Genomic DNA, 25004 nt, shown 5'->3' with positions numbered 1-25004 from the left:
GGTATTCCCTCATGCGTATGCTTCCTCCTTTCCCACCACAAGTACCAGCAGCAAGTAGCAATTGTCTCCTTCAGTTTCGTCAGTCCCAGGATATGGATATAGTTCTCAGGAAGATTCAGAAGAAACTCCAACACCCTCTCTCCAGATTTATCCATGAGCAGACCTTGCTTTATCACATCAATCAAACCAAGCAGTTTCCAAACCTCCACTGCCACCGGGCACGCGAACAGGAGGTGTTGAAGTGTTTCAGGACCATCATGACATACTGGGCATTGTGGTGAGATTTTAATGTGCCTATCAGACAGGTTTGCTCGGCAAGGTATTGAGCTGTTAAGCGCTCTCCAAGTGAAAATTTTGACTTTCCCTGGACAGTTCAGAGACCAGATAGAATCCCAAGTGGGTGTAATTGTGGACGAAGTGCCCACATGTTGTGACCGTTGCCCAAACTTAGTCTCCCAGACTGCATGATAGGCAGACCTCACTGAAAAAACACCCGTCTTTGTGTAGCTTCAAGCCACAAAGTCTGTCATCTCATAAACTGGTAGCGGGATTGAGAGAATTCTTTGGGCATCAACACTGCAGAATGTTTGGTTCACTAGCGGCGCATCCCAATCCCCTGTCCCTGGATTAATTAGTTCTTCCACTCGGGTTAGGATATGGTTCCCTCTCAATGAGATAACCTTCCTGTTAGGTGATTGAGGTATCCAACTGTCCTCCCAAATCTTATTTGTCGTCCATCACCCACCCTCCATATATGACCGCACTTCAGGGTATCCACTCCTGCCATTATGCTTTGCCAAGTATACGAAGATTTCTTTTTTAGAGTAACACTCAGCAAATCATCATTAGGGTAGTACTTTGCTTTGAGGATCTTTGCACATAGAGAATCCGGGTTCTCAATGAGTCTCCATGCTTGTTTTGCCAAGAGTGCAAGATTAAAGCACTGAATATCCCTAAAGCCCATTCCACCTTTCTTTTTTGGTATACACATCTTCCACCAAGCAAACCAATGCATTCTCTTGTGTGATGCATCATCACCCCACCAGAATCTAGCTATCGCATCTGTAATTCCTTTGCAAATTTTCTTAGGAACTTTGAAGACCGACATCGCATAGGCTGGTATGGCTTGTGCTACAGACTTAATAAGCACCTCTTTACCTCCAGAAGACAGGCTTTTCTCCTTCGATCCAGTCAGTTTCAAGATCAACCGATCCACCAAGTACTGAAAACTATCAGTCTTGTCCAGCCCCAACGTAGTTGGCAAACCCAGATACTTATCGTTTATGGCTTCTGTCATGATATTCAGTGTTGAGCACACCAAGGCCTTAACACCTACATCTGTGCTTGGACTAAAGAAAATGCTGGATTGGTCCAGCTCACAAGCTGACCTGACGCCCCACAATACGAATCCAGAACAGCTTTCAATGATATTGCGTTTTGCTCATTTGCTCTCATCAGAATTAAAGAATCGTCTGCAAATAGCAAGTTTGTGACAGCTGGTGCATTTCTACAAACTTTCAGCCCCACCAAATCGCCCGTGTGCTCTGCATGGTTAAGTAGGGTTGTTAGTCCTTCTGTACAGAGGAGGAATAAATAAGGCGACAATGGATCACCCTGCCGCAACCCCCTCGAGGGTTTGATTATCTCCGTTTCCACTAAATTGTATCTTACTCTATACTCCACCGTAGAGACACAAACCATGATCATTTTAACCCATTCGGCCCTAAACCCTAGTTTTAGCAAAATGGCTTCCAAAAAGACCCACTCAACTCTGTCATAAGCCTTGTGCATATCCAATTTAACTGCACACCACCCCTCCTTGCCTTTCCTTTTTTGTTTGATTGCGTGGAGACTCTCATATGCTATCAGTACATTATCAGTAATCAACCTCCCAGGGACGAAAGCACTCTGCGTGGGGCTAATGATATCAGGCAATAAACCTTTCAATCTTGTTGCAATCATCTTGGAGATAGTTTTATACACAACATTACATAAGCTAATGGGCCTGAATTGTGTAATTTTCTCCGGTGCATTTACCTTTGGGATCATAACAATGGTAGTGTCATTCCACCCCTGAGGCATTACTTGTGTATTCACTGCAGTTAGTACTTCCATCACCAGATCATCTCCTAACATTGGCCAAAACCGCTTATAGAATACTGCATGCAGCCCATCCGGCCCTGGGGCCTTGAAATCACCAATTGAGAACATAGCTTTCCTAACTTCCTCCGCAGTATATGGTGCCATCAGCAGGTCATTCATACCCTGTGTAACACGTTGTTGTACCTTGGATAACACATCCTGATCCGGTAGATGCACTTGCGAAGTAAACAAAGAAGAAAAATACTCTGAGATAATGCCATTGATATCCTCTGCGTTCTCCTTCCAAACCCCTGTGTCATCTAACAATTTTTTGATGTAGTTCTTCTTTTTTCGGGCTGATGCAGCTCTATGGAAATAAGATGTATTTCGGTCCTCGTGCAGCAACCAGTTCGCTCGCCCCCTTTGCAACCAAATGAGCTCTTCCTGATCTAATAAATTTTCTATCAAAACTTGAATATCCTTCATTTCCTACCGAATCTCTAGTATTCGGCCTTCTCTTAAGCTTCTCTAAGTCTTTCCTCGGCTTGTGTATCATCTTTTTGGGGCTTTTTAGTATCTCTTGATCCCACTCATGCAGATCCTTCAATACAGACCGAGTCCTGACCGCAAGAGAAGGTCCCAACCCGGCTAGTTTAGCTCGTTCCCATGTAGAGTTAATAATCTCATTCACGGTCTCTTCATTTAACCACCGGGCTTCAAACATACGTTTATGGTTCCGTCGCTGTTGTTCCATCCCCGATTTATAATAATCTGTGTCCAGCAGAACAGGCCTATGATCTGAATGAACGTGTTGTTCATGCACTACAGCTGCATGGGGGAATTTCTCTGCCCAAAAGTCATTGCAAAGGGCTCTATCCAGCCTCTCTCGAATATCCCCTCGTCTCCAAGTGAACTCATCACCTATGAACATGACCTCATGCAGTCCACAGTCTTCAATACAATCTCTGAATTCTCTCATATATTGTTCAGGCCTAGCATTCCCTCCTTCTTTCTCACTCATGTTTGAGATCTCATTGAAATCACCAATAATCATCCACGGTCCAGTATTGTTTGCATGTATATTCCTCAAATAACTCCAAGAGAGGTGTTTCCTCTCCCAACAAGGCTCTCCATAAAACCCCGTCAGCCGCCAAGATGGTGCATTCCCATCCATCACAATACCATCTATAAAATTGTCCGAAGAGTAACTCAAAACCACTTCATTTATTAAATTATAGAAAAGTACAAGACCACCCGCCCGTCCATCACTGGGCACAAGGTGAAGCCGCTCAAAACCTAGCTTAACTCTCACCGACTCCACCTTTTCATTATTCAAATGTGACTCTGACAGAAAAATCACATCGGCTTTCAAACGCTCTTGGGTATCCAAGAGTTCACGAACTGCCGTGGTCGAAAGCAGACCACGACAATTCCATGCTAGGGTTTTCATTGCTCCCGGCGATCCTTCCTCCCGGAGGGCGCCGATCTGTTCTTGGGTTGTGTCGTGTCATCATTTCCTTGGTTCATAACTGAATCCGAGCTGTCCGGCTCCTGGTCATCCTTTACTGTCTTTGTTCTTTTATGCTCCTTCCTCGGAGAAACATACACAGGTGGGAGGGGAGGGATCTGCGTTTTCTCCCTGATGGTTAGTGCTTGAGTTCCCTCAGTCCCTCCACCAACCACAGCAGCCTCCAAAACACTTGATGTGTTCTCAACTGACGCCCTCTTATTTGGAAATTGGGTTGTCTCCGTCAGTGTATTAGCTATAACAGAAGGGACTACCACGGTACTCCCCCTATTCTCATTCGCATTCTCTTTTGGGTATGCCTGAGATCCATCGCCCGGGTGTTGTTGCTGATGTTGGGCATTGAAGCACCAACTTTGGTTTGGATTATAGCGTTCTTGGCCCCTACCACGACCTCCAGCCCCCTGTCCACCTCTACCTCATGTTCCTTGTCTCCCCCCTCCCCATTGCGGGACATAATTTTCCCTACCAGCTGGTTTGAACCGTACGTTGCCAGCAAACAGAAAATCCCCCCACTCAAAGGTAGACTTGTCGTGTTCCCCATCTCCACATTCCTCATGCCAATGACCAAACTCGCCACAATTGTAGCAGAAAGTTGGTAGCTTCTCATATTTCACTTGGTACTTCACACTTTCTTCTCCCTTCTTTGCAGTAACAAACTGTTTTATCTTAGAATTAATATCTATTTTGACTTTAACCCTCACAAATTCACCAAAGAAACCCGCCGGTAGCTTCAGTTGTACTTCTTCTACTTCTCCAATTCTAGATGCCAAACCCTTTACAGCATGCTCAATCAAGAACTTATCCGGCAACCGATGGATTTTTGCCCACACAGAGAGCTTGTCTAGCTCAAAAGTATCAGGGTTTTTAAACCCGTCATATGCCTCCATGATCGCAGCCTGCTCCCTGAATAACCACGGCCCTTCAACCATCGCCTTATTCCAATCACCCAGGCACCCAAACTGCGTTGTGAACAAATTAGTTTTGATCTTCCTCCATACCACCTGTTTGGCAGGGTTCCATGCCGCACGCATGTCATTATACAGCGCATTAGGGCTGAAAGTCTTTGGTGTATGGACTCTGGCAATTGCTAACCACTTCGCTGGTTCTACCATATCCAGCAGCTCCTCCTCCCATATGAATTCGTCCTCTTCTTCCTCCTGTAGTGTGAGCCGGGCAAGCAATTCTTCAGCAAGTTCCTTCCCCTGCCTCCGCTGAGAACTCCTGTTTTCCGCCATCTGCAAGAGATTCGATCTTGCCGCCGTCGTTCCTCGCCAAACTCCTACCCCCGACCAGCGCCGAGGTACGATCACGGGTCCCCTCAAACATCCCAAGCCCCTGTGCGAATAGGAGGTGAGGAACGCGGCCCGAGATAGATTTCGGCGGCAGCCGCCGGAAGATGTCGAAACCCTAGGTTTTTCGGCTAGGGGAAGAATTGTTGGGGAACGTTGCAGAAAACAAAAATTTTCCTACGGCTTCACCAAGATCCATCTAGGAGTTCATCTAGCAACGAGTGATTGGATTGCATCTACATACCTTTTTAGATCACGCGCGGAAGCATTCAAAGAACGGGGATGAGGAAGTCGTACTCGACGTGATCCAAATCACCGGAGATCCTAGCACCGAACGGACGGCACCTCCGCGTTCAACACACGTACAGTCAGCGTGACGTCTCCTCCTTGTTGATCCAGCAAGGGGGAAGGTGAGGTTGAGGAAGATGGCTCCAGCAGCAGCACGACGGCGTGGTGGTGATGGAGCTGCAGTACTCCGGCAGGGCTTCGCCGAGCACTATGGAGGAGGAGGATGTGTTGGAGAGGGAGAGGGAGGCACCAAAGGCGTGGTATGAGAGGCCCTCCTTCCCCCACTATATATAGGGAGCCTAGGGGGGGCTCCGGCCCTAGGAGATGCAATCTCCTAGGGGGGCGGCGGCCAAGGGAGGAGTCCCTCCTCCCCAAGGCACCTCGGAGGTGCCTTCCCCCTTTGGGACTCTTCCCTTCCTTATCCCTAGGCGCATGGGCCTCTTGGGGATGGTGCCTCTGGCCCATATAGGCCAAGGCGCACCCCCTATAGCCCATGTGGTCCCCCGGGGCAGGTGGCCCCACCCGGTGGACCCCAGGGACCCTTCCGGTGGTCCCGGTACAATACTGGTGACCCCGAAACTTGTCCCGATGGCCGAAATAGCACTTCCTATATATAATTCTTTACCTCCGGACCATTCTGGAACTCCTCGTGACGTCCAGGATCTCATCCGGGACTCCGAACAACATCCAGGTTACTGCATATACATATCCCTACAACCCTAGCGTCACCGAACCTTAAGTGTGTAGACCCTACGGGTTCGGGAGACATGTAGACATGACCGAGATCGCTCTCCGGTCAGTAACCAACAGTGGGATCTGGATACCCATGTTGGCTCCCACATGATCCTCGATGATCTCATCGGATTAACCACGATGTCGAGGATTCAAGCAACCCCGTATACAATTCCCTTTGTCAATCGGTATGTTACTTGCCCGAGATCCGATCGTCAGTATCCCAATACCTTGTTCAATCTCATTACCGGCAAGTCACTTCACTCGTACCGTAATGCATGATCCCGTGACCAGACACTTGGTCACTTTGAGCTCATTATGATGATGCATTACCGAGTGGGCCCAGTGATACCTCTTCGTCACACGGAGTGACAAATCCCAGTCTTGATCCGTGTCAACCCAACAGACACTTTTGGAGATACCCGTAGTATACCTTTATAGTCACCCAGTTACGTTGTGACGTTTGGTACACCCAAAGCACTCCTACGGTATTCGGGAGTTACACGATCTCATGGTCTAAGGAAAAGATACTTGACATTGGAAAAACTCTAGCAAACGAACTATACGATCTTATGCTATGTTTAGGATTGGGTCTTGTCCATCACATCATTCTCCTAATGATGTGATCTCGTTATCAATGACATCTAATGTCTATAGTCAGGAAACCATGACTACCTGTTGATCAACGAGCTAGTCTACTAGAGGCTTACTAGGGACATATTGGTGTCTATTATTCACACATGTATTACGATTTCCGGATAACACAATTATAGCATGAATAAAGACAATTATCATGAACAAGGAAATATAATAATAATGCTTTTATTATGGCCTCTAGGGCATATTTCCAACAGTCTCCCACTTGCACTAGAGTCAATAATCTAGTTACATTGTGATGAATCGAACACCCATAGAATTCTGGTGTTGATCATGTTTTGCTCTAGGGAGAGGTTTAGTCAACGGATCTGCTACATTCAGGTTCGTATGTACTTTACAAATATCTATGTCTCCATCTTGAACATTTTCACGAATGGAGTTGAAGCGACGCTTGATGTGCCTTGTCTTCTTGTGAAACCTGGGCTCCTTGGCAAGTGCAATAGCTCCAGTGTTGTCACAGAAGAGTTTGATTGGCCCCGACGCATTGGGTATGACTCCTAGGTCGGTGATGAACTCCTTCACCCAAATTGCTTCATGCGCTGCCTCCGAGGCTGCCATGTACTCCGCTTCACATGTAGATCCCGCCACGACGCTCTGCTTGCAACTGCACCAGCTTACTGCCCCACCATTCAAAATATACACGTATCTGGTTTGTGACTTTGAGTCATCCAGATCTGTGTCGAAGCTAGCGTCGACGTAACCCTTTACGACGAGCTCTTCGTCACCTCCATAGACGAGAAACATTTCCTTAGTCCTTTTCAGGTACTTCAGGATATTCTTGACCATTGTCCAGTGTTCCTTGCCGGGATTACTTTGGTACCTACCTACCAAACTTACAGCAAGGTTTACATCAGGTCTGGTACACAGCATGGCATACATAATAAAACATATGCCTGAGGCATAGGGGATGACACTCATCTCTTCTATATCTTCTGCCGTGGTCGGACATTGAGCTGAGCTCAATTTCACACCTTGCAACACAGGCAAGAACCCCTTCTTAGACTGATCCATATTGAACTTCTTCAATATCTTATCAAGGTATGTGCTTTGTGAAAGAGCTATGAGGCGTCTTGATCTGTCTCTATAGATCTTGATGCCTAATATATAAGCAGCTTCTGCAAGGTCCTTCATTGAAAAAATCTTATTCAAGTAGGCCTTAATGTTGTCCAAGAGTTCTATATCATTTCCCATCAAAAGTATGTCATCTACATATAATATGAGAAATGCTACAGAGCTCCCACTCACTTTCTTGTAAACGCAGGCTTCTCCATAAGTCTGTGTAAACCCAAACGCTTTGATCATCTCATCAAAGCGAATGTTCCAACTCCGAGATGCTTGCACCAGCCCATAAATCGAGTGTTGGAGCTCGCACACCTTGTTAGCATTCTTAGGATCGACAAAACCTTCTGGCTGCATCATATACAATTCTTCCTTAAGGAAACCATTAAGGAATGCCGTTTTGACGTCCATTTGCCATATCTCATAATCGTAGAATGCGGCAATTGCTAACATGATTCGGACGGACTTTAGCTTCGCTACCGGTGAGAAAGTCTCATCATAGTCAACCCCTTGAACTTGTCGATAACCCTTAGTGACAAGCCGAGCTTTATAAATGGTCACATTACCATCCGCGTCTGTCTTCTTCTTAAAGATCCATTTATTTTCTATGGCTCGCCGCTCAACGGGCAAGTCAGTCAAAGTCCATACTTCGTTTTCATACATGGATCCTATCTCGGATTTCATGGCTTCTAGCCATTTGTCGGAATCCGGGCCCGCCATCGCTTCTTCATAGTTCGAAGGTTCACCGTTGTCTAACAACATGATTTCCAAGACAGGGTTGCCGTACCACTCTGGTGCGGAACGTGTCCTTGTGGACCTACGAATTTCAGTAGCAACTTGATCTGAAGTTTCATGATCATCATCATTAACTTCCTCTCTAGTCGGTGCAGGCACCTCAGGAACATTTTCTTGAGTTGCGATATTTTCCGGTTCAAGAGGTAATATTTCATCAAGTTCTACTTTCCTCCCACTTACTTCTTTTGAGAGAAACTCCTTCTCTAGAAAGGATCCATTCTTGGCAACAAAGATCTTGCCTTCGGATCTGAGGTAGAAGGTATACCCACTAGTTTCTTTAGGGTATCCTATGAAGACGCATTTTTCTGACTTGGGTTCGAGCTTTTCAGGTTGAAGTTTCTTGACATAAGCATCGCATCCCCAAACTTTTAGAAACGGCAGCTTAGGTTTCTTCCCAAACCATAATTCATACGAAGTCGTCTCAACGGATTTCGACGGAGCCCTATTTAAAGTGAATGCGGCAGTCTCTAAAGCATACCCCCAAAAAGATAGCGGTAAATCGGCAAGAGACATCATAGATCGCACCATATCTAATAGAGTGCGATTACGACGTTCGGACACACCATTACGCTGAGGTGTTCCAGGCGGCGTGAGCTATGAAACTATTCCACATTTTCTGAAGTGTGTGCCAAACTCATGACTCAAGTATTCTCCTCCACGATCTGATCGCAGGAACTTGATTTTCCTGTCACGTTGATTCCCAACCTCACTCTGAAATTCCTTGAACTTTTCAAAGGTCTCAGACTTGTGTTTCATTAAGTAGGCATACCCATATCTACTCAAGTCATCAGTGAGGGTGAGAATATAACGATAGCCACCGCGAGCCTCAACACTCATTGGACCGCACACATCAGTATGTATGATTTCCAATAAGTTGGTTGCTCGCTCCATTGTTCCTGAGAACGGAGTCTTGGTCATTTTACCCATGAGGCATGGTTCGCACGTGTCAAATGATTCGTAATCAAGAGACTCTAAAATTCCATCAGCATGGAGCTTCTTCATGCGTTTGACACCTATGTGACCAAGGCGGCAGTGCCACAAGTATGTGGGACTATCATTATCAATCTTACATCTTTTGGTATTCACACTATGAATATGTGTAGCATTACGCTCGAGATTCATTAAGAATAAACCATTCACCATCGGAGCATGACCATAAAACATATCTCTCATATAAATAGAACAACCATTATTCTCGGATTTAAATGAGTAGCCATCTCGAATTAAACGAGATCCTGATACAATGTTCATGCTCAAACTTGGCACTAAATAACAATTATTGAGGTTCAAAACTAATCCCGCAGGTAAATGTAGAGGTAGCGTGCCGACGGCGATCACATCGACCTTGGAACCATTCCCGACGCGCATCGTCACCTCGTCCTTCGCCAGTCTCCGCTTATTCCGCAGCTCCTGCTTTGAGTTACAAATGTGAGCAACTGCACCGGTATCAAATACCCAGGAGCTACTACGAGTACTGGTAAGGTACACATCAATTACATGTATATCACATATACCTTTCGTTTTGCCGGCCTTCTTGTCCGCTAAGTATTTGAGGCAGTTCCGCTTCCAGTGACCACTTTCCTTGCAATAAAAGCACTCAGTCTCGGGCTTGGGTCCATTCTTTGGCTTCTTCCCGGCAGCTTGCTTGCCGGGCGCGGCAACTCCCTTGCCGTCCTTCTTGAAGGTTTTCTTACCCTTGCCTTTCTTGAACTTAGTGGTTTTATTCACCATCAACACTTGATGTTCCTTTTTGACTTCTACCTCTACTGATTTCAGCATTGCAAATACTTCAGGAATGGTCTTTTCCATCCCCTGCATATTAAAGTTCATCACAAAGCTCTTGTAGCTCGGTGGAAGCGACTGAAGGATTCTGTCAAAGACCGCGTCATCCGGGAGATTAACTCCCAGCTGAGTCAAGCGGTTATGCAACCCAGACATAGTAGTATGTGCTCACTGATAGAACTGTTTTCCTCCATCTTACAGCTGAAGAACTTGTCGGAGACTTGATATCTCTCGACCCGGGCATGAGCTTGGAAAACCATTTTCAGCTCTTCGAACATCTCATATGCTCTGTGTCTCTCAAAACGCTTTTGGAGCCCCGGCTCTAAGCTGTAAAGCATGCCGCACTGAACGAGGGAGTAGTCATCGGTACGTGCCTGCCAAGCGTTCATAACGTCTTGTTCTGCAGGGAGAACAGGTGCGTCACCCAGCGGTGCTTGTAGGACATAATCTTTCTTGGCAGCTATGAGGATGATCCTCAGGTTCCGGACCCAGTCCGTGTAGTTGTTGCCATCGTCTTTTAGCTTGGTTTTCTCTAGGAACGCGTTGAAGTTGAGGACTACGTTGGCCATTTGATCTACAAGACATATTGTAAAATTTTAGACTAAGTTCATGATAATTAAGTTCATCTAATCAAATTATTCAATGAACTCCCACTTAGATAGACATCCCTCCTGTAATCTAAGTATAACATGATCCGAGTTAACTAGGCCGTGTCCGATCATCACGTGAGACGGACTAGTCAACATCGGTGAACATCTTCATGTTGATCGTATCTTCTATACGACTCATGCTCGACCTTTCGGTCTTCTGTGTTCCGAGGCCATGTCTGTACATGCTAGGCTCGTCAAGTCAACTAAGTGTTTGCATGTGTAAATCGGTCTTACACCCGTTGTATGTGAATGTTAGAATCTATCACACCCGATCATCACGTGGTGCTTCGAAATAACGAACTGTCGCAACGGTGCACAGTTAGGGGGAACACTTTCTTGAAATTATTATGAGGGGTCGTCTTATTTACTACCGTCGTTCTAAGCAAAAAAGATGCAAAAACATGATAAACATCACATGCAATCAAATAATAATAGTGACATGATATGGCCAATATCACATAGCTCCTTTGATCTCCATCTTGGGGCTCCATGATCATCTTGTCACCGGCATGACACCATGATCTCCATCATCATGATCTCCATCATCGTGTCTTCATGAAGTTGATCGCCAACTATTACTTCTACTACTATGGCTAACGCGTTTAGCAATAAAGTAAAGTAATTTACATGGCGTTTCTCAATGACACGCAGGTCACAAAAATAAAGACAACTCCTATGGCTCCTGCCGGTTGTCATACTCATCGACATGCAAGTCGTGATTCCTATTACAATAGCATGAACATCTCATACATCACATATATATCATTCATCATTCATCACAACTTTGGCCATATCACATCACAGAACACTTGCTGCAAAAACAAGTTAGACGTCCTCTAATTGTTGTTGCAAGTTTTACGTGGCTGAAATAGGGTTCTAGCAAGAACGTTTTCTTACCTACGTGAAAGCCACAACGTGATTTGTCAACTTCTATTTACCCTTCATAAGGACTCTTTTCATCGAATCCGCTCCAACTAAAGTGGGAGAGACAGACACCCGCCAGCCACCTTATGCAACTTGTGCATGTTAGTCGGTGGAACCGGTCTCACGTAAGCGTACGTGTAAGGTTGGTCCGGGCCGCTTCATCCCACAATACCGTTGAAGCAAGATAAGACTAGTAGCGGCAAGAAAATTGACAACATCAACGCCCACAACAAATTGTGTTCTACTCGTGCAAGAGAACTACGCATAGACCTAGCTCATGATGCCACTGTTGGGGAACGTTGCAGAAAACAAAAAATTTCGTACGGCTTCACCAAGATCCATCTAGGAGTTCATCTAGCAACGAGTGATTGGATTGCATCTACATACCTTTGTAGATCACGCGCGGAAGCGTTCAAAGAACGGGGATGAGGAAGTCGTACTCGACGTGATCCAAATCACCGGAGATCCTAGCGCCGAACGGACGGCACCTCCGCGTTCAACACACGTACGGTCAGCGTGACGTCTCCTCCTTCTTGATCCAGCAAGGGGGAAGGAGAGGTTGAGGAAGATGGCTCCAGCAGCAGCACGGCGGCGTGGTGGTGATGGAGCTGCAGTACTCCGGCAGGGCTTCGCCGAGCACTATGGAGGAGGAGGATGTGTTGGAGAGGGAGAGGGAGGCACCAAAGGCGTGGTACGAGAGGTCCTCCTTCCCCCACTATATATAGGGATCCTAGGGGGGGCGCCGGCCCTAGGAGATGCAATCTCCTAGGGGGCGGCGGCCAAGGGAGGAGTCCCTCCTCCCCAAGGCACCTCGGAGGTGCCTTCCCCCTTTGGGACTCTTCCCTTCCTTATCCCTAGGCGCATGGGCCTCTTGGGGCTGGTGCCTCTGGCCCATATAGGCCAAGGCGCACCCCCTACAGCCCATGTGGCCCCCCGGGGCAGGTGGCCCCACCCGGTGGACCCCAGGGACCCTTCCGGTGGTCCTGGTACAATATCGGTGACCCCGAAACTTGTCCCGATGGCCGAAATAGCACTTGCTATATATAATTCTTTACCTCCGGACCATTCCGGAACTCCTCCTGACGTCCGGGTTCTCATCCGGGACTCCGAACAACATCCGGGTTACTGCATATACATATCCCTACAACCCTAGCGTCACCGAACCTTAAGTGTGTAGACCCTACGGGTTCGGGAGACATGTAGACATGACCAAGATCGCTCTCTAGTCAATAACCAACAGCGGGATCTGGATACCCATGTTGGCTCCCACATGCTCCTCGATGATCTCATCGGATGAACCACGATGTCGAGGATTCAAGCAACCCCGTATACAATTCCCTTTGTCAATCGGTATGTTACTTGCCCGAGATCCGATCGTTGGTATCCCAATACCTTGTTCAATCTCGTTACCGGCAAGTTACTTTACTCGTACCATAATGCATGATCCCGTGACCAGACACTTAGTCACTTTGAGCTCATTATGATGATGCATTACCGAGTGGGCCCAGTGATACCTCTCCGTCACACGGAGTGACAAATCCCAGTCTTGATCCGTGTCAACCCAACAGACACTTTCGGAGATACCCGTAGTATACCTTTATAGTCACCCAGTTACGTTGTGACGTTTGGTACACCCAAAGCACTCCTACGGTATCCGGGAGTTACACGATCTCATGGTCTAAGGAAAAGATACTTGACATTGGAAAAACTCTAGCAAACGAACTATACGATCTTATGCTATGTTTAGGATTGGGTCTTGTCCATCACATCATTCTCCTAATGATGTGATCTCGTTATCAATGACATCTAATATCCATAGTCAGGAAACCATGACTATCTGTTGATCAACGAGCTAGTCTACTAGAGGCTTACTAGGGACATATTGGTGTCTATTATTCACACATGTATTACGATTTCCGGATAACATAATTATAGCATGAATAAAGACAATTATCATGAACAAGGAAATATAATAATAATGCTTTTATTATTGCCTCTAGGGCATATTTCCAACAAGAATGTACATGAGTAATACAAGTTATTTCCCAAAATTTGCTAGCTTAATCCACTCGCATCCTTCCTATTTGGACATGGGAATCACTCTAGCATGGAACATACATGTGCACCTTAAGTGAGTTTTTTCTTTCGTGGTTCGGTGCCTCCCGATTGACGTACAAACTGGTCTTGGGTGTGGTGCCGCCCCTGGGAGTGCTGAAGGCCGAGGCAACATGATTTCTCCGGTCTTTTCCCGTCAAAGCTCTATACGGATTGGCGTGTGTTCATAATTTCAAATGTTCTAATCCCTTTGTTCTGAATTACTTGTCGCAGATATGAATGTATCTAGATGCATTTTAGTTCTACATACATCCATTTCTGCGACGAGTTATTTGGAACGGAGGGAGTACAGTAGTGGGAAATAAGATCAGCATTCTGCTTCCGACTTGGTAATGTTCTGAACTCGGACTGACTATTTGCTCCATTGCTCCGTGTGCCAGTGCAGCCTTCGTGTTGCTCTTATTGAATTCATGCTCCATCCAACTCATTCAAAAGTCCGAACTTATGGAGAGAGGCGGACAATATATTTCAACACTCCCCCTCACATCTAGGCTTTTTTATTCTTTAGATGTGAGATCGATGTAGGCCGCAGAATCGTTTTATTTAATACTACGTTGACAGGGTCTTGAACTCTAGACCTCTTGGCTCGGATACCATATTGAATTTATGCTCCAGCCAACTCATCTAAATGTCCGAATTTATGGAGGGAAGTGGGCAATATATTTCAACTGCTCTCTCTGTTGAGTGCCAACAACAGGCATCACGGTCCTGCATCCTGAATTCTCAGCTGCATAACTTGGTAATTCAGTCAGAAGGGAAAATTAGAAGAAAGGTTTTTATTTTTTGCAAAAGTGAAAGGGAAAATATCTGAAGATATGATTTGCATTAGGAATTAGTTCTACCCTATTTTTTTACACAAGGAATTAGTAGTGTTCTATACATCTTATAAAGACAAACCCCACTACAAGACATTAAATTGTTATTTTTCACGCACCAGTGCTTCTACATCATCAAAGGTTGCGGTGAATCGTCGTGTAAAAATCGTCACAGTATGTAGCACTGCTCATGGAACATACATGTTGAATGGCATTTACTATTAGTAAAAAGGACAGGAGGGAGTACTAATAGTAAATACCATTCAACAATTCTTATATTCCAAGTCTGTCTGATAAATATTTCTAGGTTAGATGGATTAAATTTTCCAATTTTTTAATGTGATATTCGAAGTCCGGATAGATAAGTTGTGATTTCAGGTAATCTATTTGGTTCCTTTCCAGTCATTGTCATTTAACAATGAACTCTAGATGTTACACCAAAGAAAATTAATATGCCCACTCGGGCAGTAGATGTAATTGTACTCCCAAGTGCCATTGTATACACGTTTGCATTCCTATAAAATTTATGCAAAACAACCAAATTGTTTTCAACATTTGCCACAAATAGCATGAAACACAAAACGTACAACAGATTTTCAACGGCTCAACAAAGAATCCAAAGCAGCCAACAAGCGGCGCACTACCCGCTAGTAGTGTCCAGTGGATCGTATTTTATCCGAACAGATTTCCATTTGTATAAATCCGGCTTACTTTGAAACTGAAATGTCAATCAATCTTATCCAGAAGGCATCCCACCTTGTAAAAACAAGTGCTCATTTTCTTGAGTCTTGACCTAGTGGGCATCATGCGCTATCGCGGGAATTGTGAGTGGTGTTAGACGATAGACTTGTAGTCGTGTCAACTTGTATCAATATTGTGTACGTGTGATCCGTTGTAAACATGGCCGGTGGTTAGACTAGATTGATATCTATCTCCTTATCTTGTGTATAACTTGGAGTAGAGGTCAAGGCTAATAACCACCGGCCGAACCTTGTAATCTTGTGCTATATAACACGTACGCGTCCCTGCCAGAGTGCATACGCTTCCACCAATTCTTTCATGGTAATCAGAGCCTGCCTCGCTCACATCCATGGCGACGTCTTCAAGCTCACCATTTGCACACAGCGTCACCGAGAAGCTCACGAGAGGGAACGAGGCGCTATGGCGCGCAACCGTGCTCTCGTCGATCAGGGGGGCGCAAATGCAAGGCTACTCGACATCGACCAGGTAGTGCCCCCTCTTAACGTTGAAGTCACCTCCGACGATGGCAAGACCAAGTCGAAGGCACCCAACCTGGACTTCTCCGCGTGGTACGCGAAGGATCAGCAGGTGTTCTCCTACCTGTTGTCCTCCCTGCCGCGCGAGATGGCCATCCAAGTGGCAACCTGCCACACCGCCGCCGAGCTCTGGAACACGGTGCAGGGGATGCTAGCCTCACACACCCGCGCCCGCACCGTCAACGTCAGAATTGCACTGGCGAATCTTCAGGAGGGCAACTCCAACATCACTGAATATGTTGGTAAGATTAGATTTTTATGTGATGAACTTGTTGCTTCAGGAAAGAAAGTAGATGAGGAGGATGTTGTGTCGTAGATGAGGAGGATGTTGTGTCTCATATCCTTGCTGGACTCGATGAGGAGTTCAACCCCGTGGTTTCTGCCATGTGCTCTCGGGTCGAGCTGGTGACCGTCCCCGAGCTGTACTCGCAGCTTTTGAGCTTCGAGACACGTATGAATTTGCGCGGCGGGTCCTCCCAGTCCTCTGCAAACGCGGCCTCCCGCGGACGCTCCAACAAGCAGAACAACAGCAACGGCGGCGGCGGTGGTGACCGCGGCTGCAACTTCCCCAGGCAAGGCGGTGGCGGCGGCGGTGGTGACCGCGGCCGCGGCAACTTCAACAAGCAGCCGAACCGCGGCAACATGGGGGGCAACAACGGTGGTGGCGGCGGGAACTACAACAACAATCCCGCTGCCAAGGTTGCTTGTCAGATCTGCGGCAAGCTCTCGGGCATCCAACATGGAAGTGCTGGAAGCGCTACGACTCCTCCTATCAAGGAGGGGAAGAGCGCTCGGTGAACGTGGCGGCGGCTCCCCAATACGACGTGGACACGAACTGGTATATGGACAACGGAGCCACTGACCATATCACCAGCGACTTGAAGAAGCTGACTGTCCGGGAGAGGTACACCGGCGGCGAACAAATCCACACCGCAAATGGATCAGGTATGACTATCGATCACATTGGTCATACAACTATTTCAACCCCTGATCGTGATCTTCTTTTGAATGATGTCCTTCATGTTCTGGAGGCCACAAAAAAAATCTGATTTCTGCAAGTAAACTTTCCATTGATAATGATACCTTTGTTGAAATTCACCCTCATTTTTTCCTTGTAAAGGATCTGGAAACGAGGAGGGTCCTTCTTCGAGGCAGGGGTAGAGGAGGTCTGTATCCTGTCAAACACACCAGAGGAAACGTCAGGAAGCAAGTGCTAAGTGTCACTAGACCATCTTTGGACGGGTGGCACCGACGTTTTGGTCACCCATCTTCCATTGTTGTTAGGAATATTCTTAGTGAAAATAAACTCCCGTGTGATAGTAATAATGAGAATAATCTTGTTTGTGATGCATGCCAAAAAGGCAAAAGTCACCAGTTGCCTTATCCAAAATCTTTTAGTGAATCAAAGTTTCCTTTGGAACTCATTTTCTCTGATGTATGGGGTCCTGTCATTGAAACCGTAGGAAGAAAAAAAATACTACGTGAGTTTCATTGATGATTTCAATAAATTTACCTGGATCTACCTAATCAAACATAAGTCTGAAGTTTTTCAAAAATTTCATGACTTCCAAAACCTCGTTGAAAGACAATTTGACAGAAAAATTCTTGCCCTTCAAACGGATTGGGGTGGAGAGTATGAGAAGTTGAAACTTTTTTTTCACAAAAATTGGAATATCACATCATGTCTCCTGTCCCCATGCTCATCACTAGAATGGATCAGCTGAGCATAAATATCGACATATTGTCGAAGTTGGTTTGTCCTTGCTTGCTCAAGCCTCCATGCCATTAAAGTTCTGGGATGAGATCTTCATTGCTGCTACCTATCTAATCAATAGGATGCCTAGCAAAGTCATAAATTTCGAAAATCCTCTCACTCGCCTATTCGGTGAGACTCCAAACTATTCATCTCTTCGCATCTTTGGATGCGCATGCCGGCCTAATATACGACCATACAATAATCACAAGCTCCAGTTTCGCTCCAAGCAATGCACATTCCTTGGATATAGTAATTTGCACAAGGGCTATAAATGTCTTGACATATCTACAGGACGAGTTTATATTTCTCGGGATGTAGTGTTCGATGAAAACACCTTTCCCTTTTCCACTCTCCATCCTAATGCAGGTGCTCGGCTATGTGCTGAAATCCTTTTGTTACCACCGGAGTTGCTTAATCCTTCTGATCATGGGGGAGAAAATGTTGATGATCATGTGATTAATAGTACTACTAATTCTGATGACTGTGTTGCAGAACAAAATGCAGAAAATGCGGCAGAAAATCCTGGTCTAGCCTATGATTTTATGCAGCAAATAGGTCCAAACCAGGTTGGCACGGGACACGAGGGAGATCCTCTGGCTGCTTCTGATCCCGAGAGATCCTCTGGCAGCGCACCCCCTGCGCGATCCCCTGCGCGGACGGATCCCCAGGCGGATCCTGTCGCCGCCGCCGGGGCCGCGGGTGGTGGACCTGAGGCTGGCGCGTCGGGACATGACACGCGGCGCGAGACGGGCACGCGGTCTGGAGAAACCGCGTCGGCTGGTGTGTTCCCACGCGGTGGGCCTGACCCATCGACGTCACCCCGCAGTGATGATGGCGGCGCATGGTCTCCTAGGCATGTGTCGCCTGGCGCGCCATCGCCTGCACGTGGGCCTGACCCGTTGCTGTTGCCACCAACGCGTGATCCCACGCCCGACCGAGCGGTGGTCGAGGGAGATCTGCTGGCACGCTCGTCAGAGGTACGAGGTACCGGATCTTCTACGGCAACAGGATCTCTTGTGAATATAGGACGGCCCAATACACGCTCGCAGAAAGGTATCTTCAAACCGCTTGTTCCTAAGGATGGAACAGCTAGGTATGATAAAAATTTCAAGTTTGTGAACTTTGCTGCTGCTAGAGAGACAAGAGATTTAACAGAAGCTTTAAATGATAAAAACTGGAAACATGCTATGGAGATAGAGTATGATGCACTTATGAGAAATCGCACTTGGCATCTAGTTCCACCTAAACGAGGAAGAAATATTATAGATCGTAAATGGGTGTACAAAATAAAAAGGAATTCTGATGGTACCGTAGACAGGTATAAAGCTAGACTAGTTGCTAAAGGGTTCAAACAACGCTATGGTATTGATTATGAGGACACATTTAGTCCTGTTGTGAAGGCAGCTACTATCAGGCTTGTTTTGTCCATTGCTGTCTCCAGGGGATGGAGCCTTCGTTAATTGGATGTACATAATGCGTTCTTGCATGGCGTTCTTGAGGAAGAGGTCTATATGCGACAGCCACCTGGTTTTGTGGATGGCATCAAATCTCAACATGTGTGTAAATTGGACAAAGCTCTGTATGGCTTGAAACAGGCACCCATGGCTTGGTACTCTAGATTGAGTATGAAACTGCAACAACTTGGCTTTCGACCCTCAAAGGGAGATACTTCTTTATTCTTCTTCAAGAAAGGGAAGGTGATCACCTTCATGCTCATTTATGTAGATGATATAATTGTTGCTAGCTCATAACAAGAAGCCACCTCAGCTTTACTTAAGAATTTGAAAATTGAGTTTGCTCTTAAGGACCTAGGAGAACTAAGTTACTTTCTAGGTATTGAAGTTAAAAAGGCACATGATGGTATTCTGTTAACTCAAGAGAAATATGCTAGAGACATAATCAAGCGTGTAGGCATGAAGGATTGCAAACCTGCAAGCACACCTCTGTCTACAACTGAAAAATTATCATTGCATGAAGGAGAAAAGTTGAGCCCAGAAGAAGGAACCAAATACAGAAGTATAGTTGGTGCACTTCAATATTTAACCTTAACAAGACCTGACATAGCTTACTCTGTTAACAAGGTTTGTCAGTTCTTGCATGCTCCTACATCCTTACACTGGATAGCTGTGAAAAGGATCTTGAGATACATTCAAGTAAGTGCTGGAACAGGTCTCAGAATATGCAAGTCACCTTCAACGACAGTAAGTGCTTTTTCTGATGTAGATTGGGCAGGATGTCCTGATGATAGGAGATCTACTGGTGGGTTTGCTGTGTTCTTTGGCTCTAACCTCATATCATGGAATGCAAAGAAAACAAGCAACAGTTTCTCCTTCTAGCACTGAAGCAGAATATAAGTCTCTTGCAAATGCAACAGCTGAGGTAATGTGGGTAGAAACCCTACTAGATGAGTTGGGCGTCGAAAGACCACATATCTCCTGTCTCTGGTGTGATAATCTTGGAGCAACATATCTTTCTGCTAACCCTGTGTTTTATGCAAGGACGAAACATAGAGAAATTGATTTCCATTTTGTTAGAAAAAGAGTTGCAAGAAAAATGCTAGAGATCAGATTCATTTCAACAGGGGATCAAGTTGCTGATGGTTTTACAAAACCTCTACAAGTTCGACAACTACAAGCGTTCAAGAACAATCTCAACCTTGACACGTTCAAATTGAGGGAAGATGTTAGACGATAGACTTGTAGTCGTGTCAACTTGTATCAATATTGTGTACGTGTAATCCGTTGTAAACATGGCCGGTGGTTAGACTAGATTGATATCTATCTCCTTATCTTGTGTATAACTTGGAGTAGAGGTCAAGGCTAATAACCACTGGCCGAACCTTGTAATCTTGTGCTATATAACACGTACGCGTCCCTGCCAGAGTGCATACGCTTCCACCAATTCTTTCAAGTGGGGGGTTTATAGGATCCTTCTCAACTTCTGTTTAATAATAATCCAAGTGGTGGCACCAGACTTATATCATTATAAAACAACAACATGCCTCATTTGCATTGTTTCCACTTATTATATCAATATTGATTTTGCAATACTGTTGTTCCACTAGTCGCCAGCTGCTAATCTGCACAATATAGTTAGTTCAGCTGTCCAAAGCATTAGAAGGTTCCGCGCTAGTGCATTGGTTGGTCTAAAGTCCAAACAAATATTATCTCGAGGGTGTTGCAGCTTCCTGCCAATTAAGGGCGGAGCTATGGTCAATCACTCAACTCCGCACGTGTCGTGAATCAATTTGTGGTTGGATAATTAGGAGGACGACAGTATTTCCAGTCCATCAAGGTTAAAGTCCTAAACTGGACATTGGTGCTCACATTTTTCTGAATTTATTCTAGGCTTCCGGTGATGTCCGTTCAGTGGGAGGAGACGTTACCGGCGATGCGCCTGTGGTGACTTCGTAAAATCTGAAGATGCTACGTCGGCTCAGTCTCCCGAAGGTGTTCATATGGGTAGGGTGTGCATGTGTGCGTTCATAGGATGAGTGTATGCTCGTGTATGTAAACGACTTCGATTGTATTGTGTTAAAAAGAAAACCCCGCACAATCATGCCCCCTAGGCCTTGGTAAAAAGTATGAAGAAATTTTCTTAGGGACTGCTTAGATAGATTGAAGAAATAAAATAAAATAGTATAATATAATACTTCTCTCTTCCCCCTGCACACAAACACAACAAAAAGCATATAAGTTTTGTGTTTTACACCCCCCTAAGATCATGTCCCGCAAATGCCTGCCATATATGTTTCACTCTAGAAGGGATATGTGCCTTATAAAGAAACAAAAAGATCGACAAAAAAATCATTGTAAAATGACTTCAATGGTCCTGCCAAATTTTGTATGTCTTTAGAGAGATATAAGAACACACAAGAAGAGATAAAAAAGGAGCAATAATAGTACTCCCTCCTTCCATCTATATAGGGCCTAATTCATTTTTTAAGACAACCTTTGACTATTGACAAGATTAATAGTACATGACATGCATAATGTGAAAATTATATCATCGAAAGCTTCTTTCACATACGAATTTGACAGTATGCTTTGTGTAAGTTGCATGTCATATTTTATTGCTCTAACATTTGGTCAAAGTTAGCCTTGAAAAATGTATTAGGCCCTATATAGATGAAAGGAGGGAGTATGTGCGAGGCTAAATTCTGATCACCTGCTTTTGGATTGTAAAATGAAAATTTGTGTCTAAATTTTGCCATTAGGAACCATCACGGCCGCCATAGAGACCACGATTATGCCACAACCGTTAAAGCACCCCCACCAACAATCTCTGCCTCTTCCACGCCTCCGACGACAGCACCTCGAACCGTCAACCCACTCTAGCCCAACTGTTTATCTTCCACCTCCCTCGGCCGCTGTTGTCACATCACAGCTCAGTTGCGTGTCCTGCGATGCCTCCAACTTCAATCCGCCACCATCCCCGACCTTCCTTCTAAGCCCCGAGTCTCCATAGGATAACACACAAGATTTTCTTACGAAGACGTCACCATAGGGGTCACCGAATGATCTGCTCATGTTTTTTGGTTTGTGCGGTTTGCTAGCTCGACCTCTTGATGCAGTCGGCCGCCTGGGAGGTTTTCCAATAATATATCATCTAATAATGACCCAAAAGCAGGTGGTCGAAATTGACCGAGTGCATGCAACCACGAGGTCAATCGTGAATTAACCATAGAAAGGAAAAAAAATCATCAGTATTATTTGGTGCAAATATGCCAACTTGCATTGTAGTATGTTGCTTGCAAGTGGTCTACTTCTCATTCTTCCAGGTAATCACCCATGCTAGCATGTCCAAATAATTAATAGTACTTCCTCCGATTCAAAATAAACGTCGCCATTCTTAAATGTATCACTCCGCTCCACAACTCCGGGAGCAGAGTTGGTGGAGCTGCAATTTAAAATGGTGGAGCTGCACTTGTCTTGCTCCGCAGATTCTAGGAGCAGGTGACTTTCGAACAGGGCCTAAGGTTGAGGGAGTGCAAAATATATTACTCGGTAAGGCAGGTGTGCTCATTAGCCGTCACAATTTGTGCAAAATATGAACCTGTGACCTGTCAAAAGTCATTTTTCCTTCTGGAACTGAAAGTCAAAATTAGCCCACTGTTTTTTTTTTTTTTGAGAAGTGCAACACAACGACACGCTAACAGAGCAATCAGCGACAGGAACACTCAACCAACAATCACACGCAACTAACGCGGAAAGCGGGCCATACGCGTCAGCGGCACAGGCCAAGGAGCCGCCTAACGGCGTGAGGGGGTGCCTAACGGCCACCAACCCCAACGCCCCACGCGAGGCAGACGGGCCAAACGGAGCCGCCATCCCTTCTCGAACCCTCCGCGCCCGTCGGATCCTTCGCGTGGCGGAGACGAGCACGAGACGTACCCATCAAACAGACGGAACCGTCACGGCACGGGATAGATTCCTTCTCCACCCGGGCCGGTCGCCAGCCGGCATAAATACCGACCCCCTCCCCTCCTCCAATCCTCACAACAGCTCCCAGGCACGGAACCAACAAATCCCCACCCAATCTCGTCTCCGATCGACTCCACGCTCGTCGAATACTCCTCCCCCACCGCCTCAAGGTACCGAGCTTGCCTCCCCTCTCCCCGTGTCGTCTAGATCGGCGTTGATTAGATGGTTGGATGGAGGTGTAGTATTGTGGAATTTGGTCGGTTTCTGCTCCGATCTGATGCTGTGGGAACGAAATTTGTTGTCCGATCCGTTCGCGCATGTTAGGTCGATGAAGCTTCGGCGAATTCTTAGGGATTTTTGCGTGTAGATTGAAGGGGTAGATCTGTTCGTCCGCTCCTATTGCGTGTAGATTTTTGCGTGTTCGAGGTCAACTCTTTAAGCCTTTTAGTCTCATACGCATGATTTATGTACTGGTTCGTCCGCTCCTATGTGATAGATACGTCTTTAACTCTTTATTATGGTCGAATTCAATATTAGCTTTGTGTCGTAATTCTCTCTCCAGGCGCGTATACTGCTTGATGTGTCGCTCGTGCTCATATTCTGTACCGAGACCTTCCTAATAGGCGTAGGATTGTAGATTGATTTCCCCTGAGAAAGCTAGGCTTCTTTCTCTGTATGATAAGCATGTCCGGCAGCTATGTTGGATCATTGAGATAAATGGTCTTTAGATTTTTTTTTGGTGCATCTGCGCGACAGTCTGTTAGCTTCTCGGAAAAAGCTAACAGACTTCTCTATGTTGGATCATTGAGATAGTGAAGAAAAATATGTTGCTGCCGTTTGTTTATTCCCTACCACATAGATCTGTTTGTAGTTGAGGTCAACTCCTTTAGCCGTATATAGTCTCATATGCATGATTTGTGTACTGGTTCGTCCGCTCCTTCGCGATAGATTCGTTTAGCTCTTTGTTTCGGTCGAATTCTGTATTAGCCTTGTGGGTGGTAATTCTGTCTCTCCATTAGCGCGTATACTGCCTGATGTGTCGCGCGTGCTCATATTCTGTACCGTGACCTTCCTAATAGGCGTAGGATTGTAGATTGATTTCCCCTAAGAAAGCTAGTCTTTTTTCCTTGGATGATAAGCATGTCCGGCAGCTATGTGGAATCCTTGAGATAAATGGTCTTTAGATTCTTCTGGTGCATCTGATTAAAATATGCTGCTGCCGTTTGTTTATTATCTACCATCTGTAGATTGACTTTTCTCGGAAAAAACCTAGGCCCTTGGATGATCTAAGCATGTCTGACAGCTCCATGGAATAACAATCTTTAGTTTTTTTATGGTTATGAGCATGCACCTAAATACTAAAATACGTCTAGATACATCCCCTTTTATCTATTTTGATGACAAGTATTTCCGGACGGAGGAAGTATATGGCTACTGCCGTTTGTTTATATTCACTATGATGTGATGTATGGAATCTTATTTATTTATGTAGTAGTCTTCATCATATCAGTTTGCTTCTTGAGGCTTACCATTCTGTTTGGTATTCTTCTCTGCAGATGCAGATCTTTGTGAAGACCCTCACTGGCAAGACCATCACCCTAGAGGTTGAGAGCTCCGACACCATAGACAACGTCAAGGCCAAGATCCAGGACAAGGAGGGCATTCCCCCGGACCAGCAGCGTCTCATCTTCGCTGGCAAGCAGCTGGAGGATGGCCGTACCCTTGCTGACTACAACATCCAGAAGGAGTCCACCCTCCACCTTGTCCTGCGTCTGCGTGGTGGCATGCAGATCTTCGTGAAGACCCTCACCGGCAAGACCATCACCCTAGAG

At 45.7% G+C, this 25004-nt stretch overlaps 1 protein-coding gene and 1 pseudogene across 1 annotated transcript in view; both read left to right on the top strand.

The window, feature by feature from the left end:
* Nucleotides 1–16302: 16302 nt before the first annotated feature.
* Nucleotides 16303–16441, top strand: LOC119319790 (annotated as a pseudogene).
* A 6744-nt stretch (nt 16442–23185) lies between these two features.
* Nucleotides 23186–25004, top strand: part of LOC119315405 (polyubiquitin-like) — a 3324-nt gene continuing 1505 nt past the window's right edge. Inside the window, exons 1-2 of the mRNA XM_037590031.1 lie at nt 23186–23342; nt 24729–24892. Coding sequence (XP_037445928.1) covers nt 24729–24892 — 164 coding nt within the window. The 5' untranslated portion in view covers nt 23186–23342. The remainder of the gene's footprint in view (nt 23343–24728; nt 24893–25004) is intronic.

Source organism: Triticum dicoccoides, chromosome 6A, assembly GCF_002162155.2.
Source record: "Triticum dicoccoides isolate Atlit2015 ecotype Zavitan chromosome 6A, WEW_v2.0, whole genome shotgun sequence".
Classification (NCBI taxonomy): domain Eukaryota; kingdom Viridiplantae; phylum Streptophyta; class Magnoliopsida; order Poales; family Poaceae; genus Triticum; species Triticum dicoccoides.
Note: the sequence above shows the minus strand (reverse complement) of the source record. Positions and strands in the feature narration are given on the sequence as shown.